General features: G+C 39.6%; 2 protein-coding genes across 2 annotated transcripts in view; one reads left to right on the top strand and one right to left on the bottom strand.

Moving 5' to 3' along the window:
- The window catches only part of LOC141435891 (AT-rich interactive domain-containing protein 2-like), a 9,465-nt gene extending 704 nt beyond the window's left edge, over positions 1–8,761 (bottom strand). The window contains exons 1-12 of the mRNA XM_074098729.1: positions 8,427–8,761; positions 8,136–8,226; positions 6,737–6,846; positions 5,990–6,120; positions 5,402–5,614; positions 4,629–4,873; positions 4,116–4,391; positions 3,055–3,216; positions 2,356–2,520; positions 2,009–2,128; positions 1,412–1,534; positions 458–627 (exon numbers count right to left, since the gene is read on the bottom strand). Of these exons, the coding sequence (XP_073954830.1) occupies positions 458–627; positions 1,412–1,534; positions 2,009–2,128; positions 2,356–2,520; positions 3,055–3,216; positions 4,116–4,391; positions 4,629–4,873; positions 5,402–5,614; positions 5,990–6,120; positions 6,737–6,846; positions 8,136–8,226; positions 8,427–8,521 (1,901 nt within the window). The 5' untranslated portion in view covers positions 8,522–8,761. The remainder of the gene's footprint in view (positions 1–457; positions 628–1,411; positions 1,535–2,008; positions 2,129–2,355; positions 2,521–3,054; positions 3,217–4,115; positions 4,392–4,628; positions 4,874–5,401; positions 5,615–5,989; positions 6,121–6,736; positions 6,847–8,135; positions 8,227–8,426) is intronic.
- Positions 8,762–11,026: 2,265 nt separating this feature from the next.
- Positions 11,027–18,201, top strand: part of LOC141435438 (RNA cytidine acetyltransferase-like) — a gene marked incomplete in the record, with an annotated part of 35,677 nt that continues 28,502 nt past the window's right edge. Inside the window, 2 exon segments of the mRNA XM_074098116.1 lie at positions 11,027–11,242; positions 11,631–11,725. Coding sequence (XP_073954217.1) covers positions 11,135–11,242; positions 11,631–11,725 — 203 coding nt within the window.

The following is an 18,201-nucleotide window of genomic DNA, read 5'->3' as shown; positions in this document are numbered from 1 at the left end:
TCCCAGCGATTAATTACTTCCTTTTCAGATTTTTAATTAACCTTTGAACGCCACGGTCGGCCACGTGACGACCAAAAAAAAAATTTCGGAAATCGCTCATAGGACGGCACGTAATGCCGACATAGCGCTTATTTGGCACGATATTTCAGCTGTCGCGGTCAAAGGTTTAAAAAAAACATGCAATAAAAAAAAATGATTTAAATGATGCAACACTGATTGAAACAGCACTCCCCGCGGGCACCTAGCGGGTACCTACCCTAAGAGCCCATTCCCACTTGTCGGGTGTCGGATCATTTCCGTGTCGGATGTCAGTCATTTCTATAGAAAATCGTGTCGGGCAAGTGTGAATAGCTTCATATTCAAAATGTTCTGCCACTGGAACATCCGATTAAAATCCGGGCCCGACATCCGACAAGTGGGAAACCAGCTCTTAATGTTAGAAGAGACTGGAACCGACCTCACAAGCCTGGACAAGTTAGCGGGGGCGATGACCCCTTTCCTGCCGAGTTTGGAGCAGCAAGCCATGTAGTGTCTGTGCAGCTCGTGAGCGTCGCACGCGCTGTTGTCGCCGACGGGCAACGCTTCGTATGAGGAGCGGAGCCACGCCTGAGCGAAGTGTTCGTTCTCCTACACGGACACCAGTTTCAAAATTGAGGGTATTATGTACCAGAGATAGGCATTATTTGAATAATTTTTAGTTAACTAATTATCGGAATAAATAATTAATCGACCAAATTTTGAAAAAAAAACTCAAATAAAAGTAGGAAGGGAAGGGATTCGATTTGTAGCATTCGAACATGGCGGATGTAGATAGTATCTAATTTTGGTATTTCTGGTTTCTTTGGCTAGTTAAAGTATAATTTTGATAGTATATAAAGAACAAAATTCTATATTGCTCTCGTGTCTGATATTTTTCATGCGCAAGTTGTCTCCACGTGGTTTCTGGAAATTTTACTATCAAGTTGCAAAAACTACAATCACCATACAACGTCGCTCCCAAAGAGAGCTTACTTTGACACTGGCGAAATTGTCCTAAAATAGGACAGAAGCCATATTTTAAATAAAATAAATAAATAATAAAGTAGGGAGACACTCATATTTGTTTAATAGTCTCATATATTCAAAATGCCTTGTGTAGTATTCTTTCATTTCATCAAAAACAAATTTACATTATTATTCGTTTCACAAATGTGTCACTTGCCAAAATTATTTTTTTTTTAGATTAAAATGTACCAAACAAAACATTTGTGAAACGAATCATTTGCAAAAAAAAAATATTGGTTAGACATTAGTGAACCATGACATTCATGTAACAAACATCCATAGCTCTCTGCTGTATGTTCGAGCCGGTGCCGGCTGGGATTGGTGCTGGGATAACATTAATGTATTATTTATTTGTAATGTAACAAACCTGCACAGTTCTCTGCTGCATGTGCGAGTGTTGTACATTGTTGACCGGCGCGGGGGGCGGGGTGGGCGACGGCGCCGGCGCCGGCTCCGCGGCCGGCTTCGGTGCCGGCTGGGGTTGCTGCTGCTGGGATAGCAAACAAGTTGCGTTTATGTTTATGTTGTGTTGTTTGAAGTACACATACTCTTACATTGTTTGGAAACCCCTGGCTTAATGTGTACCAGAGGCCTTATTGTCTAATACGCTTGGAATCACAATTGTTTTCACCACTTCTATCTGCCACACGGTATAAGATGAAAGTAGAAAGAGATAGAAAGAGAGGTGAATAAGATCGCGAACGTCAGAGCGTTAGACAATGCGGCATTAAATAACATTCGGTTTCAGAAAATCTTTAGATAGATAGTATACATCAGGGATGCACAGACCACGGCCTGCGGGCCGCATGTGGCCCGCTGTAGACGTACGTGCGGCCCGCCAGCGACCTAATAGCAATAGCAAAAACCTAGCAAAATTATGATGAGATGATGAGTTGTTTTTATTTGCTGCGGCCCTGGTCCTGTTAAGTTTGTGCATCCCTGGTATAAATAAATAGCTAAATACCGGTTGCTGCTGCGTGTTTTTGTCCTGCTCCCTCTCAGCGGCAGCCGCTATAGCGCTCGGGCCGCTCACTGTCTCCACCACACGCATTAAGATACAAGCGCGGGGGCCGTAGCTTTGTGCCTGGAACAATAAACAAACATATGTTTTTAAGAAATCATAGGAGAGATAATAACAGACAGAGTACACATTTCAAAGCAATATGTAAACTAATCTGAGCCTTGAAGCGCACGCAGTAAAGATCACTGTGCGTAACTGTGGGTTACCTAGTGTGCATACTGCAAGCACCGCGTCGTATGAGCGTACACACCTAGTGTGCACACTGCCACTATAATGTTACCGAGTGTTACCTCGACAGTGACGAGTGAGACCAGCGTGGCGACGAGGCCGGGTAGTCGCGCCACGTACTCGCCGGCGCGGTCGCCCAGCGACGTCAGTGCGTACACACACTCAAGTGTGCACACTAACACCATTATGTCGCGAAGCGTGAGTAGTGCACACACGTCGCTGTACACCTGAGGATAAGAAGGTCGGATATTAAAATGTTACACTCAATTCTCATACAGGGTGACCAGACCACTCATCAAGTCATCAAATGCATACAAGTCGTTTACCACCGCACGTTTTTGTTTTTTTAATATTAGTGGAACAAAGAAAACAAAAGAACACTATATATACTTTTTTATCTATGTTTTAAATATTTTTGAAAATAATAATGCATAAAAACACACAAACAACATTAAAATATGTTGGCTTGAAATTATGTAACATATACTTACTTGCAGCATAATGCTAGTCAATTCCTTCCATCATAAATACTGAAATTTGTAAAAGATGTCGAATAAGTATGTCATGTAAAAAAACAAATCTAGTAAATGAACATTTATTTGACTGCTGCGCCAACTTCCTCCCATTAAGCAAAAGCGGAGTGTAAACCATCTTAACCCATTTTACCCCAAAATCAATCGCGCTTGCGACTCGGTTGTCAACGTCTCGTGCAAGGCACGTTTATACTATCTACTATGACCATTAAAGTTCTAAGATCTTACCTTAGCCTCCAAAACCTTCAACAGAGTGTCCTCATTGGCCTCATTCTGGGCCAGTTTGTTGAGTAGTTCCAATGCGGCCAACACCCTGGCGCGGTCGTTGGACACTAGAGCCGACTGGATGGTGGACAGAATGTGCCGGGATATCAGGCAGGTTGCTGGGTCCTGTAGGCAAGCAGGGTGAAGATTTAAAGCTAGGAGAACTCGGAAGGCAGAAGAAATTGATTATGACAATTGCTTAGTATAACACTTCAATTGCATTTTCGTCTGCCAATTATAGTGCGAACTGACTCTGGTACCATCATGCTACCAGATAACATCCTAGTAGTGAACGGTTGAGTTCCTCTGAAGATGAGCTCTGGTTGAGTTCGAAACGCGTCAGTGTAGTGTAGTGGTGGTGGTGGATGGGTTTGTGTGATTTGTGTGTGTTCTTACAGTGTGGAGGTGGACGAACTGCAAAGAAACGTCTGATTCAATAAATTAATTATAATGGGGGCGACTCGCCTACAGTCTAGTCAAAACTTAGTATGTTACACGGTTCTCTATCGTTTGCCCGAATTTCATATGCCACAATGTTTCGTTTTCCAATTTTCATTTGCCATAAGTAATTTATTTCTGAAATAGTATTTTCTTTAGAGTTGATATGAAAGTAATCTAACCTAACCTGCTACTGCATTGTATCAGATGACATTTAAAAAAATCCTATATATTTATGGCAAACGTTGGTATGGCAAGTGAAATTCGGGCAAATGAAATTCGAGCAAGTAAAGGTATACGGATATACACAGCCATTGCAAGTGCGTTTTGCAGCAGCCGCCGTGTCGCGTTGCTCCTAGATGAAGGGTTACGAATTAGCCGAAACATGTCTAGCTAAACTCGATTTAAGACATGATTTATCCGGATTGTTTTAATTAAATATGAGTGAGTCTCACTGTAGTTTCATTACCAAAATGCATTTGTTCTTAAAAAAATACATACTTCAGTCAACATAGACCTCCTCCTTTTTATTAGATTACATGCTAGTTACATGGGGAAAAATGTAACTATATAAAGTATAAACGTACCTTAATAATAAGCTCTGTGGAAATATTCCCGAGTGCATCCAACCCGGACTGCCGTAGACTTCCGACCCAGCAGTTCGCGCACAGCAGCAAAAAACGTATGAGCGTCGTATTCTTCGCCAAATACTGTACGTTCTCCTCATGGAAAGAGAGTGATCGCACTATGGATGCGATCTGGAGTACTCGTTGCGTGTACACACACGACGCCCCGCCGGGGAGTTCTGGCGCAAACAACTGTTCATCCTCAGAAGGTTCCGTTACCCAGTCCTCATTTGCTTCCTGGAAAAAGGATTATTAGGGTTCAACGTTTCATGGAAACAAGAAAAACATCTGCTCAATGACAGCAGTAAAGGAGAAAAAGTGGCGACTCCGATTCATGTAGACGCAAACGCACAAGATAGGTATTGCTTACCTTGATTTTTTTTCTATGTACAGTCATCTACGAAGTTAATATATGGACAAAGTAACAAAAATATGTACACACAACCTTAACAACCTAAATTGTATACACGTTACCTCTTCTAAAATCTTCTCAATCAACTCTTCCCCTCCACATTCATTCAACAAACAATCCGTGAGCGTGTTATGAGCAGCCAGGGCCTGCACCATTAGTTCAGGCTGGTCCCCGCTCAGCTGCGAGAACTTGGTTTCATCAGCCAGTTCCTTTGCACCGCCGCCGCCCGCCCGAAGTTGCCAGAACTCGTGCGGGTACCGCCCGCGCGCCTCGAAGTAGGAACGGCCGATTGTGTCACGGAGACTCACTGGAGAGAAAGTTTTGATATAAAAGGATGGCAAATAAGTAGTTGATTCGTCAAATGTAACGCAGTAAGAATTATGTAGAACTTAATTCAAGGAAACTTGAATTAACAAAACAATTTTTTTTTTCGTTTATAAAAACATTACATAATACAGTATTACAAGTGAAACAAATAAATAAAAAAATCAAACAATTATTTAGTTTGTTTGTTTGTTTGTTTATTTATACTCTTTATTGTACAAAAAGGAAAAACAAAAATGTTACACAAAAAAGAAAGTGCTAAGTACAAAGGCGGTCTTATCCCTAAAGGGATCTCTGCCAGTCTCTAACAGTTAAGTCAAATAACCCGCCCCTTCCCATTATTTTAATAGCACTAACAGCAGCAGCTCTCTGAGCTGATACCTGCAATATCAGTACACTTGTTTTTTTTTAAATGTTTTTAGGCATTTGTCTGAAGAGAGATTTCTCTACTGCGGGTGACTGCGGTGTCGCAATAGAGAAGTAATTGTTAACAAGTTAAAATCATACTTACTGTGGTTATACACCCCTGCATGCGCTAACAGGAAATCCAGTATATGAGGTGTGGTTCCCAAAGGCATCCTGTTGGAGTGATCAGCGGCCAACACCGTGCAGACATTGACAGCAAAGTCTTGCTCATTCGGCATTGGAGACAGGAGGGACAGAGCCAGACGTTCCGAAGGCCCAGCAACTCGGGTCTGAACTGCTCGCAGGGGCTCTCCAGAAGCTATAAAAATAGTAGATTGTGCTAAATGTATAAAAGGATGTATTTTAACCAACAAGTTTATATTTACGCGAGCAGCAAGCGTTAGTTAAATCCAGAGTAAAATATATGAGTTACAATGCCAATTATTGTTCTGTGTGTGGAATAGTCTATTTTTGAGAAATGAAAAAATCCATAAACATCCAAAAATATCCCCTTTTATCAGGGCATATGGCATTTAGAGCTCAAGGATTTATAAGTTATGATAAGTGGTCCTAACTTAATTTTGAGTGCGAAAAAGTACTTGGTCATATTTGTTCATCACGGTTATTTTAACCAATTTTATACAAAAAAAAAACATTTGTAGCTGATACTTTTGATCAGCAATAATGAAAATACCTGAATAATATGTTCCTCCTCCATAAGGCGTCCTGGGAACATTACTGCCGCGGCCACGAGTCGATCTTAAGTCCAAGTCGTCCATGTCATTATCATCATCTCGGCTCGGAGGGCCCTTGGCCTTCTCATATCTAGTGACAGAATTTAACACTCAATAATCTGACGCACTGCCACTTTACAATCACATTTTTTGATCCTCTATGTTTATTAAATTGTAAAAAGCCGTGGTGGCCTAGTGGTTTGACCTATCGCTTCTCAAGCAGAGGGCCGTGGGTTCAAACCCCGGCTTGCACCTCGGAGTTTTTCGAAAATCATGTGCGAAATTAAATTAAAAATTTACCAGGAGCTTTGCGGTGAAGGAAAACATCGTGAGGTAACCTGCATTAACCAGCGAAGCAATTCAATGGTGCAGGTGAAGTTCCCAATCCGCACTAGACCCGCGTGGGAACTATGGCCCAAGCCATCTTGTTCTGAGAGGAGGCCTGTGCCCAGCAGTGGGACGTATATAGGCTGGGATGGGATGTATTTTAAAAAGGAATACTAGATTCAGAATGTGCCTATGTCAGCTTCTCTTAATTTTTTTTTGCAAGGTATTGCCTTCACAAGTGTCATTACCATAAGAAAATAGTTAGTTGAGCTTCTAAAACTGCACAAAACAACCAGTATTCTACTGTTCTAGCTCATTCTTGAATACAGTATAAGAAAATAACAAAAAAATTTAAAAATGCATGGTAGCTCATTGCTTACTTTTCCAAATATGTCCCATATATTCTTCTAAGCAGTGTTGATCCATTGATACAAGGGTGAGGCAACCGCAACGGACGCAGAAAAGACTCCCAGACATCATAGAAGTTTACCTGCAAGGAAAATCCATACTAATATTACAAATGCGAAAGTGTGTGTGTTTGTATGTTTGTCCGTCTTTCACGTCAAAACGGAGCGACGGATCAAGGTGATTTTTGGTATAGAGATAGTTTATGGGCCCGAGAGTGACATAACTACCTACTTTTTATCCTGGAAAAATGCACAGTTCCCGAGGGAACAGCGCGCGCGTTTTTATTCAAATATTGTAATGTATTTATTTATTTTGCTACCCTTACCGAGTGCCACGAAATTCGAACGTTTATACCGATGTTTACAAATACAAATAATAATATATGTCAAACATTATTATTTTATATGATAATATAAATTACCAGACCTTCAAATGATTAACCCTTCTCTCACTTTATGGACAGCGTATTGTGACCAAAAGTATAACTCACTGACTCAGTAACAGCCTATTTATACTCACTCATTAACTTGTTGCGCATACAACAACTTTAATGGGTCATTTTGGATAAATATGTTAAAAGGTGATAGAAACTTGTAACAAATATTGAAAAATCATGAGTATAAATGTTTTTTTTTTCTTTTCTTTTCGTTGAGGCTTTGAACACTCCAGGTGATCATCCCAGCCTATATAAAAAAAATTGGTAAATGATATTGACCAGGATAACTCACGTCTTAAATTGAGTTTACCTCAACATGTTTGGGCTAATCCATGTGCACAGTGCACATGTTGCAGCAGAACCCCAAATAGCGTTGCTTCTAAGAAGGGCTATGGATTAGCCCGAAACATGTTGAGCTAAACCCGATTTAAAATGTGAAATATAAATAAATAATAAATAAATAAATAAATATCATGGGACATTTCACACTAATTGACCTAGTCCCAAACTAAGCAAAGCTTGTACTATGGATACTAGGCAACGGATAACATACTTAAATACATATTAAACATCCAAGACCCGAGAACAAACATTCGTGTTATTCACACAAATATCTGCCCCGGCCGGGATTCGAACCCAGTACCTCAAACTTCGTAGTCAGGTTCTCTAACCACTTAGCCATGCGGTCGTCCAATCCGGGTATATATTAAATATCCGGATCAATATCATTTAATACCCATGGTTTTTAAATATTTTGTAATTTTCGAAACACCAGTTGGGTTAAACAGTATCTTGATATGGTATTTTTAAGTATTATTTCTTACCTTTTCTAGCCACCACTCGGCAACAAAAAAACTGAGATCATTTTTATTTTATGATAGTTTTCCAGTAAAGATTGTTTGAAGTAAAACTAGCTTGATAAAAGAACAAATTACCTTACTGATACCACCCCTCTGCTGTACTAATGTATAAAATAGATATAAATCTATGTCAATGCAATTCACTGAAGGAATCTTAAATGGTATTCTGAAAATAAACAAAATAAGGTTATAATATGTATAAATGCTTACCAATAATGGAAAAAGCGCTTTCAAAAGCCGCATATGATATTTTAACAATAATAACTGGTGAAATTGTGACCCAATTATTTCTTATTAGCTCGTAAACTACGAAAGCATCACAACAAATGCTAAGATAAATAATACAGTCATGAAAACAATTATTACCCTTTACTCTCGTTGAACTGCTTTAGTTCTTTCAAAAATGCTTCCTTATCCTTAATATAGGTGCTAGATTTCGTATTTATTTGTGGTTTAGACATTTTTAATCTAATAATAGCGGTACTTGAAACAACACGATTTTCACACGGTTACACTTAGCACACGGCCACGCAGATTATGAAATATAGGTGAATACATCACAATTCACATATGAACTAAATGAATCGAAAATTGTAAGAAAGTCATTCAAAATAGTAGAAAAATCCAAAAGACTCAAATACTCGAAAAGGCATTTTTTTATGCCCGTTTGTTCACTCACACACAGACAGCGTTTGACAGAGAGTTAGGGTGCGTGTACACGGACAGTGGTTTTCCTTTGTCAACCAAAGAGTGAAGTTTTCATTTTCGAGGGCATCTCTCTGTTATCCAATCATCCAGATTGTTTGGACTGGAATATCTAACGTAGACTTAAAAAAACAGTTTTCAATACTTTAATCTATTTCAATTTTGTTAATTGATTTAATTTAATTTAATTTAGTTGTAATTGTTGACGACATGTATCATGTATAATCAGAAATAAACAAAAATGTTTTCGTTTCAATATCTTGAATGTATTTCTAGTTATTAAAAGTTATTAAATGCTATAAGCTACAGCTATTTTTTCTTAAACTAGACTAGAACAATTGGATACCTTAAGTTTCTGGGATGGTCCATATTATTATTTTTATTGATAGTAGACTTATAATGTAGCTTCATTTTTGGAAAAAAAATTGAAAGCTTATTTTGGCAAACCACACGTTTCGTGAGTTAACAAAAAGACGAAACGTGTGGTTTGCCGAAATAAACTTTCAATTTTTTTTTTACAAAACAATGGAGTGAAAAAAAATATCTATCTGCAGGAGTGAGAGCTACATTATTCCCAGCCTATATACGTCCAACTGCTGGGCACTGGCCTCCTCTCAGATTGAGAGGGCTTGGGCCGTAGTTCCCACGCGGGCCCAGTGCGGATCGGGAACTTCACACGCACCATTGAATTGCTCCGCAGGTTTTGCGCATGTTTCGGAAAAAAACGAAAAAAAAAACTATCCTCATTAAATTCTATGAAACTATAGGAACGGTTTTTGCTGGTTGTAGGTATTGCAGAGGCCATTTATTCAGGATTTTTATTTTGAAAGACAGCTTCAAAGTTAAATATTTGCTACAAATATAAATATTTTGGCTGTTGAGCACATAAGCTGAGCAGAAAACAGATAGCCGGTTTTACCTTCTACCTCCTTTTGTTCACTGTCACTAGTGTACTACTCTTTGCACTAGTCTACCCGCATTGCACATGTATAATAACAACAATAATTAATTTTAGTAATTTTGAGAAAAAAAAATATCAGTCACCATTTGGTCACCCCATAGATCACAAAAAGGTACCCTCATGCTTTAGCTGAAAAGAAATCGAAAGGCCTCTAATTCAACCTTGTGTATGAATATGAATGTAATGAGGGCTATCGCGAATGAATTCGCCGCTAGAGGCGCTAGTGTAGCGTGAGGTCTCCGAAATGTCAAATCTCATAGTTTTTGGGTGAGCTACGCGGGTTTATTTATAATAAGATTTTTTTGTGAATATTTTGCATAACCTGAAATTAATTATGGCAATTATGCGTTAAGGGGCAATGAATGTCTGTGTTTTGAGACAGTTTTGTCTTTCGAAACTTTTGTCCTCCCTTTTTTTCCGAACAAAACGGGACTTAGCAACACTGTGGTTGCTGGATATTTTTATGGTACGGTTTTAAGGTGTTTTAAATATGATTTTAACCTAAACTTTGTTTTAACGCCCGTAATAACAGACTTTGAAAGCCATACTTAAAAACCTCACGCAACAGTGCGCCATCTAGTGAGACAAAAAACGATAGCCCTCATTGCAATATCCACTTTAGAATGTTTAACTAAAACGGTTTTTTGAACTTCTTAAAATTTTATATGAAATTGAAGCGAAGCGAAGTAGTCAAAGATCAGCAGGGCTACTACGAAACTCGAAACTCGAAGTTCGTATCGTACCGTCCCTCTCGCTCTCGTATTAAATAGTATAAGTGTCAGAGGGACCGCACGACACGAACTTCAAGTTTCGAGTTTCGAAATAGCCCAGCTGTGTTGTTCAATTTTAAGATTGTTTTTTTTAAATCTTTTTGTATTTTTTATTTCAATTCCAAATTTTTACTTTTACGGTCATCCCGTAAAACCTAAATTGAAAATACAAAGTAATACAAACTGAAATATAGATGCACAGAAAAACCAGTAAAATAAGATCAGCACTGGGAATCGAACCCAGGTCCTCGATATTCCGTACCGCGTGCTATACCGCTTCACTACTGCTGGTGGTGGTGGTTTGTTCAATTTTTCCAAACTTGTACTGCACTGTGTAAAAATGACCTTATTAGTTGGCAATGTTGAATGCGCTTTATTTATTTCATGTTGGAAAATAAATTACTTGTAATTACTCAAATTATTGTTTAAATTAATAAAAAAGTCAATTATATAATTATTTCCTATTAAATTATAAGACAGTAAATTTATATTTGGCCACAATCAAAAAACGAAAACGAAACTCAACATCTGTCACGCGTGGAATTAATTTTTAGGTTATCTAAACGTCATGGTGGTATAAGAATTGAGGTTAGAATTTAACGTTGTTTTGTTTATTATCTGAAAATAATTTGCTAAAAATGGTGAAAAAGAAGATTGATAACCGTATTAGGGTTATGATAGAAAATGGGGTAAAGCTTGGACACCGTACAATGTTTCTGCTTGTCGGAGATAAGAGCAGAGATCAAGTAAGTTAATGTTTCAATAACTTTATAACTTATTCCGTTTAATTTAAAGCATATATAAGCTATTAAGTATTTGTTTCAATATGACAGAAATTATTTGCTATGCATGTCTTGGTGTATTAGGGAGAAAGTAAAGTATTACTTAGCATCCAAACACGAATTCATAATGTTTCTATAACCATGGTGATTTTAATACCTATACAAGACCTATACTTACTTTTCTCAAGTGATGTGTTATTTGTTAATACTATGGGTTGAGATATAAGGGTGGTGTGTTCTATATGATTCTATTTCATGAAAAAAGTAAATTTGAAAAAATAAAAAAGTTTTACCCATTTTCTTAAGAACCTGAACATTTTTACTGAAATTTAATATATTTCTTGGGTTTTAGGTGCCAATCCTATATGATATACTGGTCAAATCAACTGTTAAATCACGCCCAACAGTCCTCTGGTGCTATAAAAACAAAGATGAAGCTATAAGCAAGTAAGTATACCATACAATTTTAAATTTAAATTATAAATTAACTTTTTTATTTCTATAACAAATAATAATAACTAACAACATTAACATAACAATAAAAAAAAAAAAAAAATAATAATAATATAAAAATTTGTCTTTTTTTGTTTCTCTTTGAAGTATATTGTCAAAGATTTCATATTACCTTGTTAACTAAGTGTCCAATACCAACCACAATGATCTTCATAACACAGGTTATCCTAAAATAAAGGTCAGAGGTCTTACCCGATGGCTCCTAACAAGCCCATTTAACTTTATTGTCATATTTTAAAATAGTAATAAGTGGTTTATTTACCCTTCCTGATCTTTTCAACCCATTTTTTAAATTCCGATCCTTACGCATTCCTTATCTTAATCCGTTCCCCGTTTGGCTAGATGCGCCAAGAGCGCGAAGCTCAATAAAAAAAAAGTGGTTTTTAATAAAATTATTATTATGTAGGTAGATTTAAGTTGTGATACGTGACAGGTTAGATTTCTACCCATATATGTCAGTCGGATTTTGGTAAAGATCGAATAAACAAGCACAATTCATGCTAAACTGATTATTTATTTAAAACATAACATTGGCGACGTGTAAATGTGAAAATGGGTGATAAATCATATATCGCGAACATAGTGTTGCCGGCAAGTTCATACCGAATAAGGATAACTGGGAAAACTACCGCGAGCAGCTGTTCTTCGCGTTGGAGGCATCAGGCCCATTGGAAAGCGTGCAGAAACGTGCCTTGTTTTTGTCACAATGCGGCAAGGAGGCGTTTGCATTGATTGTGTCTTTGTTATCACCAAAAAGGCCCAGTGAAGTCGAATTTGACGAAATAGTTGAGTTGTTGAACCAATTCTTTTGTACCCACACCGCATCCGATATTAGAAACTGAGAAATTCTACAACAGGAAGCAAAGGAGCAACGAGTCAATCACAAGTTTCGTGGCGGCGTTGCACGACATCAGCTCCCGTTGTAAGTTTAGTGATATGCCGCGCCGGATAGTGGAGCAGATTATACTTGGGGTCAAAGATGGAGGATTAAAAAAGGAGCTTCTGAAAATAGAGGTTACCGATTTAACATATGACAAAGTGGTTCAACGTGCGCTTAATTATGAGGCCGTTTCCGAGAGTAATGTATCGGCGAGAACACATTGTGATGTCACTCTGATGAGTCCTAGTACGAGCGCAGATTCGAGTGAGCCAATGGATGTAAACGCTGTTCAAACGAAGCAGTGCGTGCATTGTGCAAAGCGACACGCTAATTTACGTTGTAAGTTTCGGAACGCAACGTGTTACAAATGTCACAAGAAAGGACATACCAAAGCCGCCTGCGAAGCAAACTTGAATAAAACGGGAAAAACACACGTAAACAAATGTGACGAGTGTTGCTCGGCTTCCGACGGGGAATCAAGCGTCAAAGAAGACAGCACGGAAGACAATCACGGCATTAATGGCATTTACGACAGAGTGCACGGCATGTCGGGCGCCGGCACCGCGCGCGTGCGGCCTGTCATGGTGCAACTGACGGCAAACGGCGTGCCGCTGGTGATGGAGGTGGACTCCGGCTCCGCGCGCACCATCCTGCCGCACAGTCTGTACCGGCAGCACCGTCAAGCGTTCCCCGCTCAGCTGACGCCGTGCAAGACCAAGTTAGTCACATGGACAGATGACGTGTTGAAGATCGTAGGCGAAATGATAGTGGACGTTGTATACAACGGTATAAGTGTTAAGTTGCCGTTGTTAGTGAGTTGCGGCAAGGGACCGGCGTTACTAGGACGTGCGTGGTTCGAGCCCTTAGGCATTTCGATTCAGGGCGTGAATTCAGTAATCGAAGAGACAGTGGACTTTGCATCGAAGTTTCCGCAGCTGTTTGACGACAGCATGGACAAGTACAGTGGACCGCTAGTGCATATAGACTGTAAGGAAGGAGTGAGTCCTGTTTTCTTGCGTTGTCGTCCTGTTCCTTTCCCGTTACGTGAGAAGGTTAATGAACAGTTAAACAAGATGGTGACAGACGGAATAATCTCGCCGGTAAAACACTCGCGCTGGGCAACACCACTGACTATAGTGCATAAGCCCGATGGATCGCTACGACTATGTGGAGATTATAGGAGCACAGTTAATGCGTCGTGCCTAGCTGACAGCTACCCACTGCCGACGTCGAACGAAGCTTTTTTTGCTTTGGCGGGGGGAAAATATTTTTCAAAGGTGGACCTCAAGCAAGCGTACAACCAGTTAAAAGTAGACGATGAGACAGCAGAGCTTCTCACACTCAACACACCCTTGGGGTTGATGAGAATGAATCGACTAGCTTATGGTGTTAATGCTGCGACGGCAATTTTCCAGAGGCTAATGAGTTCGATACTGGCGGAATACAAGGAGTTGCCTGTTTACTTGATGATGTGGTGGTCTGCGGCTCAACGTTACAAGAACACAATGAGAGACTTTTGCTGGTACTGAAAAGGCTTGAAGACCTTGGACTGAAGTTAAATAGAGCGAAATGCATTTTTCGTCAAGAAGAGTGACCTTTTTGGGTTATGAGATTGATGAACCGGAGTACATCCTTCTAAAGAGAAAATCCGAGAGATTTCTGAGAAACCAGCTCCATCAAACAAAAAGGCACTGAAAGCATTCTAGGCTTATACAATTTTTATGAGCGATTCCTGAAGGATAAAACGATTGTATTGGAGCCTCTGTACAAATTACTGAAAGATAATGTAAAATGGCAATGGGGTACCCCTGAGCAAGCAGCATTTGATAAAGCTAAATCTCTGCTGACTTCTGACTTGACGTTGGTGCATTACAGCCTAGAGAGAGAGCTTTATATGCTGTGTGATGCAAGCGAATATGGAGTTGGAGCAGTATTGGTTCATAAGATGGACGATGGCACAGAGAGACCAGTTATAATGGGTTCAAGAACCATGCAACCTCATGAACGTCGTTATGCTCAGATCGATAAAGAGGCCTTAGCAATTATGTTTGGCCTGAAGAAGTTCAGACAGTATTTGTTGGACGAAAATTTGTGATATTTACAGACCACAAACCTCTTCTAGGAATTTTTGGCCGAAATAAACCAATACCAGAATTGGTTTCCAATAGGATGTTAAGATGGGCATTGACTCTAAATACATTTGACTATGAGCTTAAACACCGTCCTGGGAAAGACATGGGCAATGCCGACAGTCTCAGTCGTTGGCCCACTCCACACACCAGAGAAGATCATGATGATGACGAACTTGATATATTCTTACTGGAACAATCTGATATTGATTCCAAGGCTATTGCTAAAGAAACGGATAAAGATCAGGTGCTAAAAAGAATCAAATATTATCTTTACATGGTTGGCCAAATACAACAGAAGACCCTGAAATACTGCCCTATCATAGAAGAAGGACTACTTGTCATTAAACAAAAACTGCATTTTGTGGTCTAACAGAGTAGTAATACCCAAAGTGCTACAGGCAATGTACTAAGAAAACTGCATGAAGGCCATTATGGAATGGTGCAAACAAAAATGACAGCTAGAGGATACATATGGTATCCTTCTTTGGATAAAGACATTGAAGAATTGGTAGCTCAGTGTGAGAAATGTCAGCACACAGGAATAATCCTCCGGTCACAGGACATGTTTGGCAGCCCACTACCAAGCCATGGTCACGAGTTCACATAGATTTCATGGGGCCATTCATGAATAAAACCTTTCTTGTTTTGGTGGATGCTTATAGCAAGTGGCCAGTAATTGAAATGGTACCCTCCATGTCGAGCAAAACTGTAGTTGACCTGTTAAGAAAAATTTTTGCTGACTTTGGATTACCGGATGTAGTGGTATCTGACAATGGACTGGCATTCACCTCTAAGGAGTTTCAAGACTTTATGTCAAAGAACCGGATTCGACATATCACTGGAGCGCCATATCATCCGGCCACTAATGGTCAAATCGAAAGAACCATTCAATCAATCAAATCTAAACTTAATAAACAATCCCCTATGACTTGGTCAGAGCGAGTAGCGAAAGTGCTATTTCATATGCGAACTGTACCAAGCACTGTGACGGGCAAGACCCCTGCAGAGATGCTCAACGGCCGGAAGTTCAGGACTGCCCTCACGCCCTTACATCCAGACTCAGACTTTTCAGATAATTTAGAAATTGGAGGGGAGGGGAATCAAGGGAATCCAAAGAAGACATTCAAGGCAGGAGATCATGTGTTATTCAGACTCTATAATATGAATCAAAAGTGGCAGCGCGGGGTCGTCACGGCCGTGGATGGGCCAGCTGTTTACGAAGTTAAGACCGACAATGGAGCCACTCACAGAAGACACGTGGACCAACTGCTTAGGACAAGGCTACCTAACGCCATACCGGAGAACATTCAAAACAATGATAATGATGATGATTCTGAGACTAATGATTACCCGGATGTGACAATACCACCACCAGAAGAGTGGGCGCAAATTATAGGAGTATAGACTTGATTATGTAACAATGTGATTACGTACTAGATAATTAAAATACTTAGGTGAAGGTATTATGTAGGTAGATTTAAGTTGTGATCACGTGACAGGTTAGATTTCTACCCATAATGTCAGTCGGATTTTGGTAAAGATCGAATAAACAAGCACAATTCATGCTAAACTGATTATTTATTTAAAACATAACAGTTGGTATGTTGATTTGAGATTTTTTCAAAGCAGTGATGACTTACAAATGCTACATTTAACATGATCATATTTGCTGATTAAAAATTGGACAACAGGTTTTAAGGGAACACCTTTGTTCAACAGATAGAGGATGTCTTCCAGTTGATGATGATGATGAATTGAATATTAAGGTGCTAATTAGCTACGCAGAGTCTGCAAATGGACACTCTTTTAGTGTCTTTTGACACTCAATTTCTTCATTTCATCAATTGAAATACTCTACTCTACTACTACTACTACTCACCAGCACAAAATTTGGCTCACTCTACGTATAAAATTAACTATTATTGCATACATTTAAGGGCTAGATTTTTTGCCGCTCAGTATATATTTTTCTGTATTCCGATTCTACTTCGCCACCAAATACTAAATACAATCCGTTCCAACAGAGAAAGGTGACACGAAGAAGAAAATCGAGGCCCTCAAAAAGGTGATCGGCATCATTCTCTCGGGGGAGAAGATCCCCGGTCTATTGATGGTCATCATCCGCTTCGTGCTGCCCCTCCATGACCACACCATCAAGAAGCTGTTGCTTATCTTCTGGGAGATCGTGCCCAAGACCACGGCTGATGGGAAACTCATGCAAGAGATGATATTGGTCTGCGATGCTTACAGGAAGGTTGGTATTTATAATCAGGCTGTGGCAGGATCGGTAATTATGAAAATAATTACGTTCATTGATATTTATCTTGTTTGATATTAAAATCCAACAATATAACATGCAATATAAAGTATGCTAAAAAATTACCCATGTTAGAATAGGTACATATTAACCCCATGATATGAGGCCCACAATAAAAATATATAAAATAATTGTTTAAAGCAATTTGAATCTTATTCTTTTGGGCTCTAAAGCGACCGTTGCCAAAAACAAAGAAGTTGAAGTTTCTTTTGGGAATAAAGGCGAATTGATTTGGTGTAAAATATAAGAATAAGACAGCTTCCTCTCAAAATAAATTAAAGTGCCTCGCTTCCAAATGTAAATAAACACATTTAAGTATATCGAAAAACTAAAGTTATGTAAAGAGTCCAAACTTCACTTCACCATATTGAGCCACTAGATTTTATTAGTTTTACCACAGTTTTACCATTTTTTTTTATAATTACTACTTTTCCCCGGCCAGGACCTTCAACACCCCAACGAGTTTATCCGCGGCTCGACGCTCCGCTTCCTCTGTAAGCTGAAGGAGCCCGAGCTGCTGGAGCCTCTGCTGCCGGCCATCCGCGCCTGTCTCGACCACCGCCACTCCTACGTCAGGCGGAACGCTGTGCTGGCCATATTCACTATATACAGGTCAGTTGGGTAGGTCCAAAGAGGTCGCCCGAAGAATCCCAAGTGGGCAGCGTTCGGGAAACTTCGTGATGTCTTCTCGTCCAATATTCAGCAGTGCCTGAAGACTAGAGTCGGCTGTTGCCTCTTGGAGAGGCTCGAGAGTTATGCAACGAGAGTGATCGGCAGCTTCTACTATGCCAATTGATCGATCACCGATCGATGCCATCAATAGATGATAGAATGGGTTGATCGATGTCGAGCATCATCTTCTTCTACACCAATGGAGCGCTCGATCATCGATCGATGGTAGAATGGATTGGTCGACGTCGATCAACAGGTCCTACTGCCAATCGATCGATTTTTCTTTCCCGATTTTCTTTCCAGAAACTTCGAGTTCCTCATCCCGGACGCTCCGGAGCTGATCGCCAACTTCCTAGAGAGCGAGCAGGACATGTCTTGCAAGCGGAACGCTTTGGTCATGCTGCTGCAT

This window comes from Choristoneura fumiferana, chromosome 15 (genome assembly GCF_025370935.1).
Source record: "Choristoneura fumiferana chromosome 15, NRCan_CFum_1, whole genome shotgun sequence".
Taxonomy (NCBI): domain Eukaryota; kingdom Metazoa; phylum Arthropoda; class Insecta; order Lepidoptera; family Tortricidae; genus Choristoneura; species Choristoneura fumiferana.
Note: the sequence above shows the minus strand (reverse complement) of the source record. Positions and strands in the feature narration are given on the sequence as shown.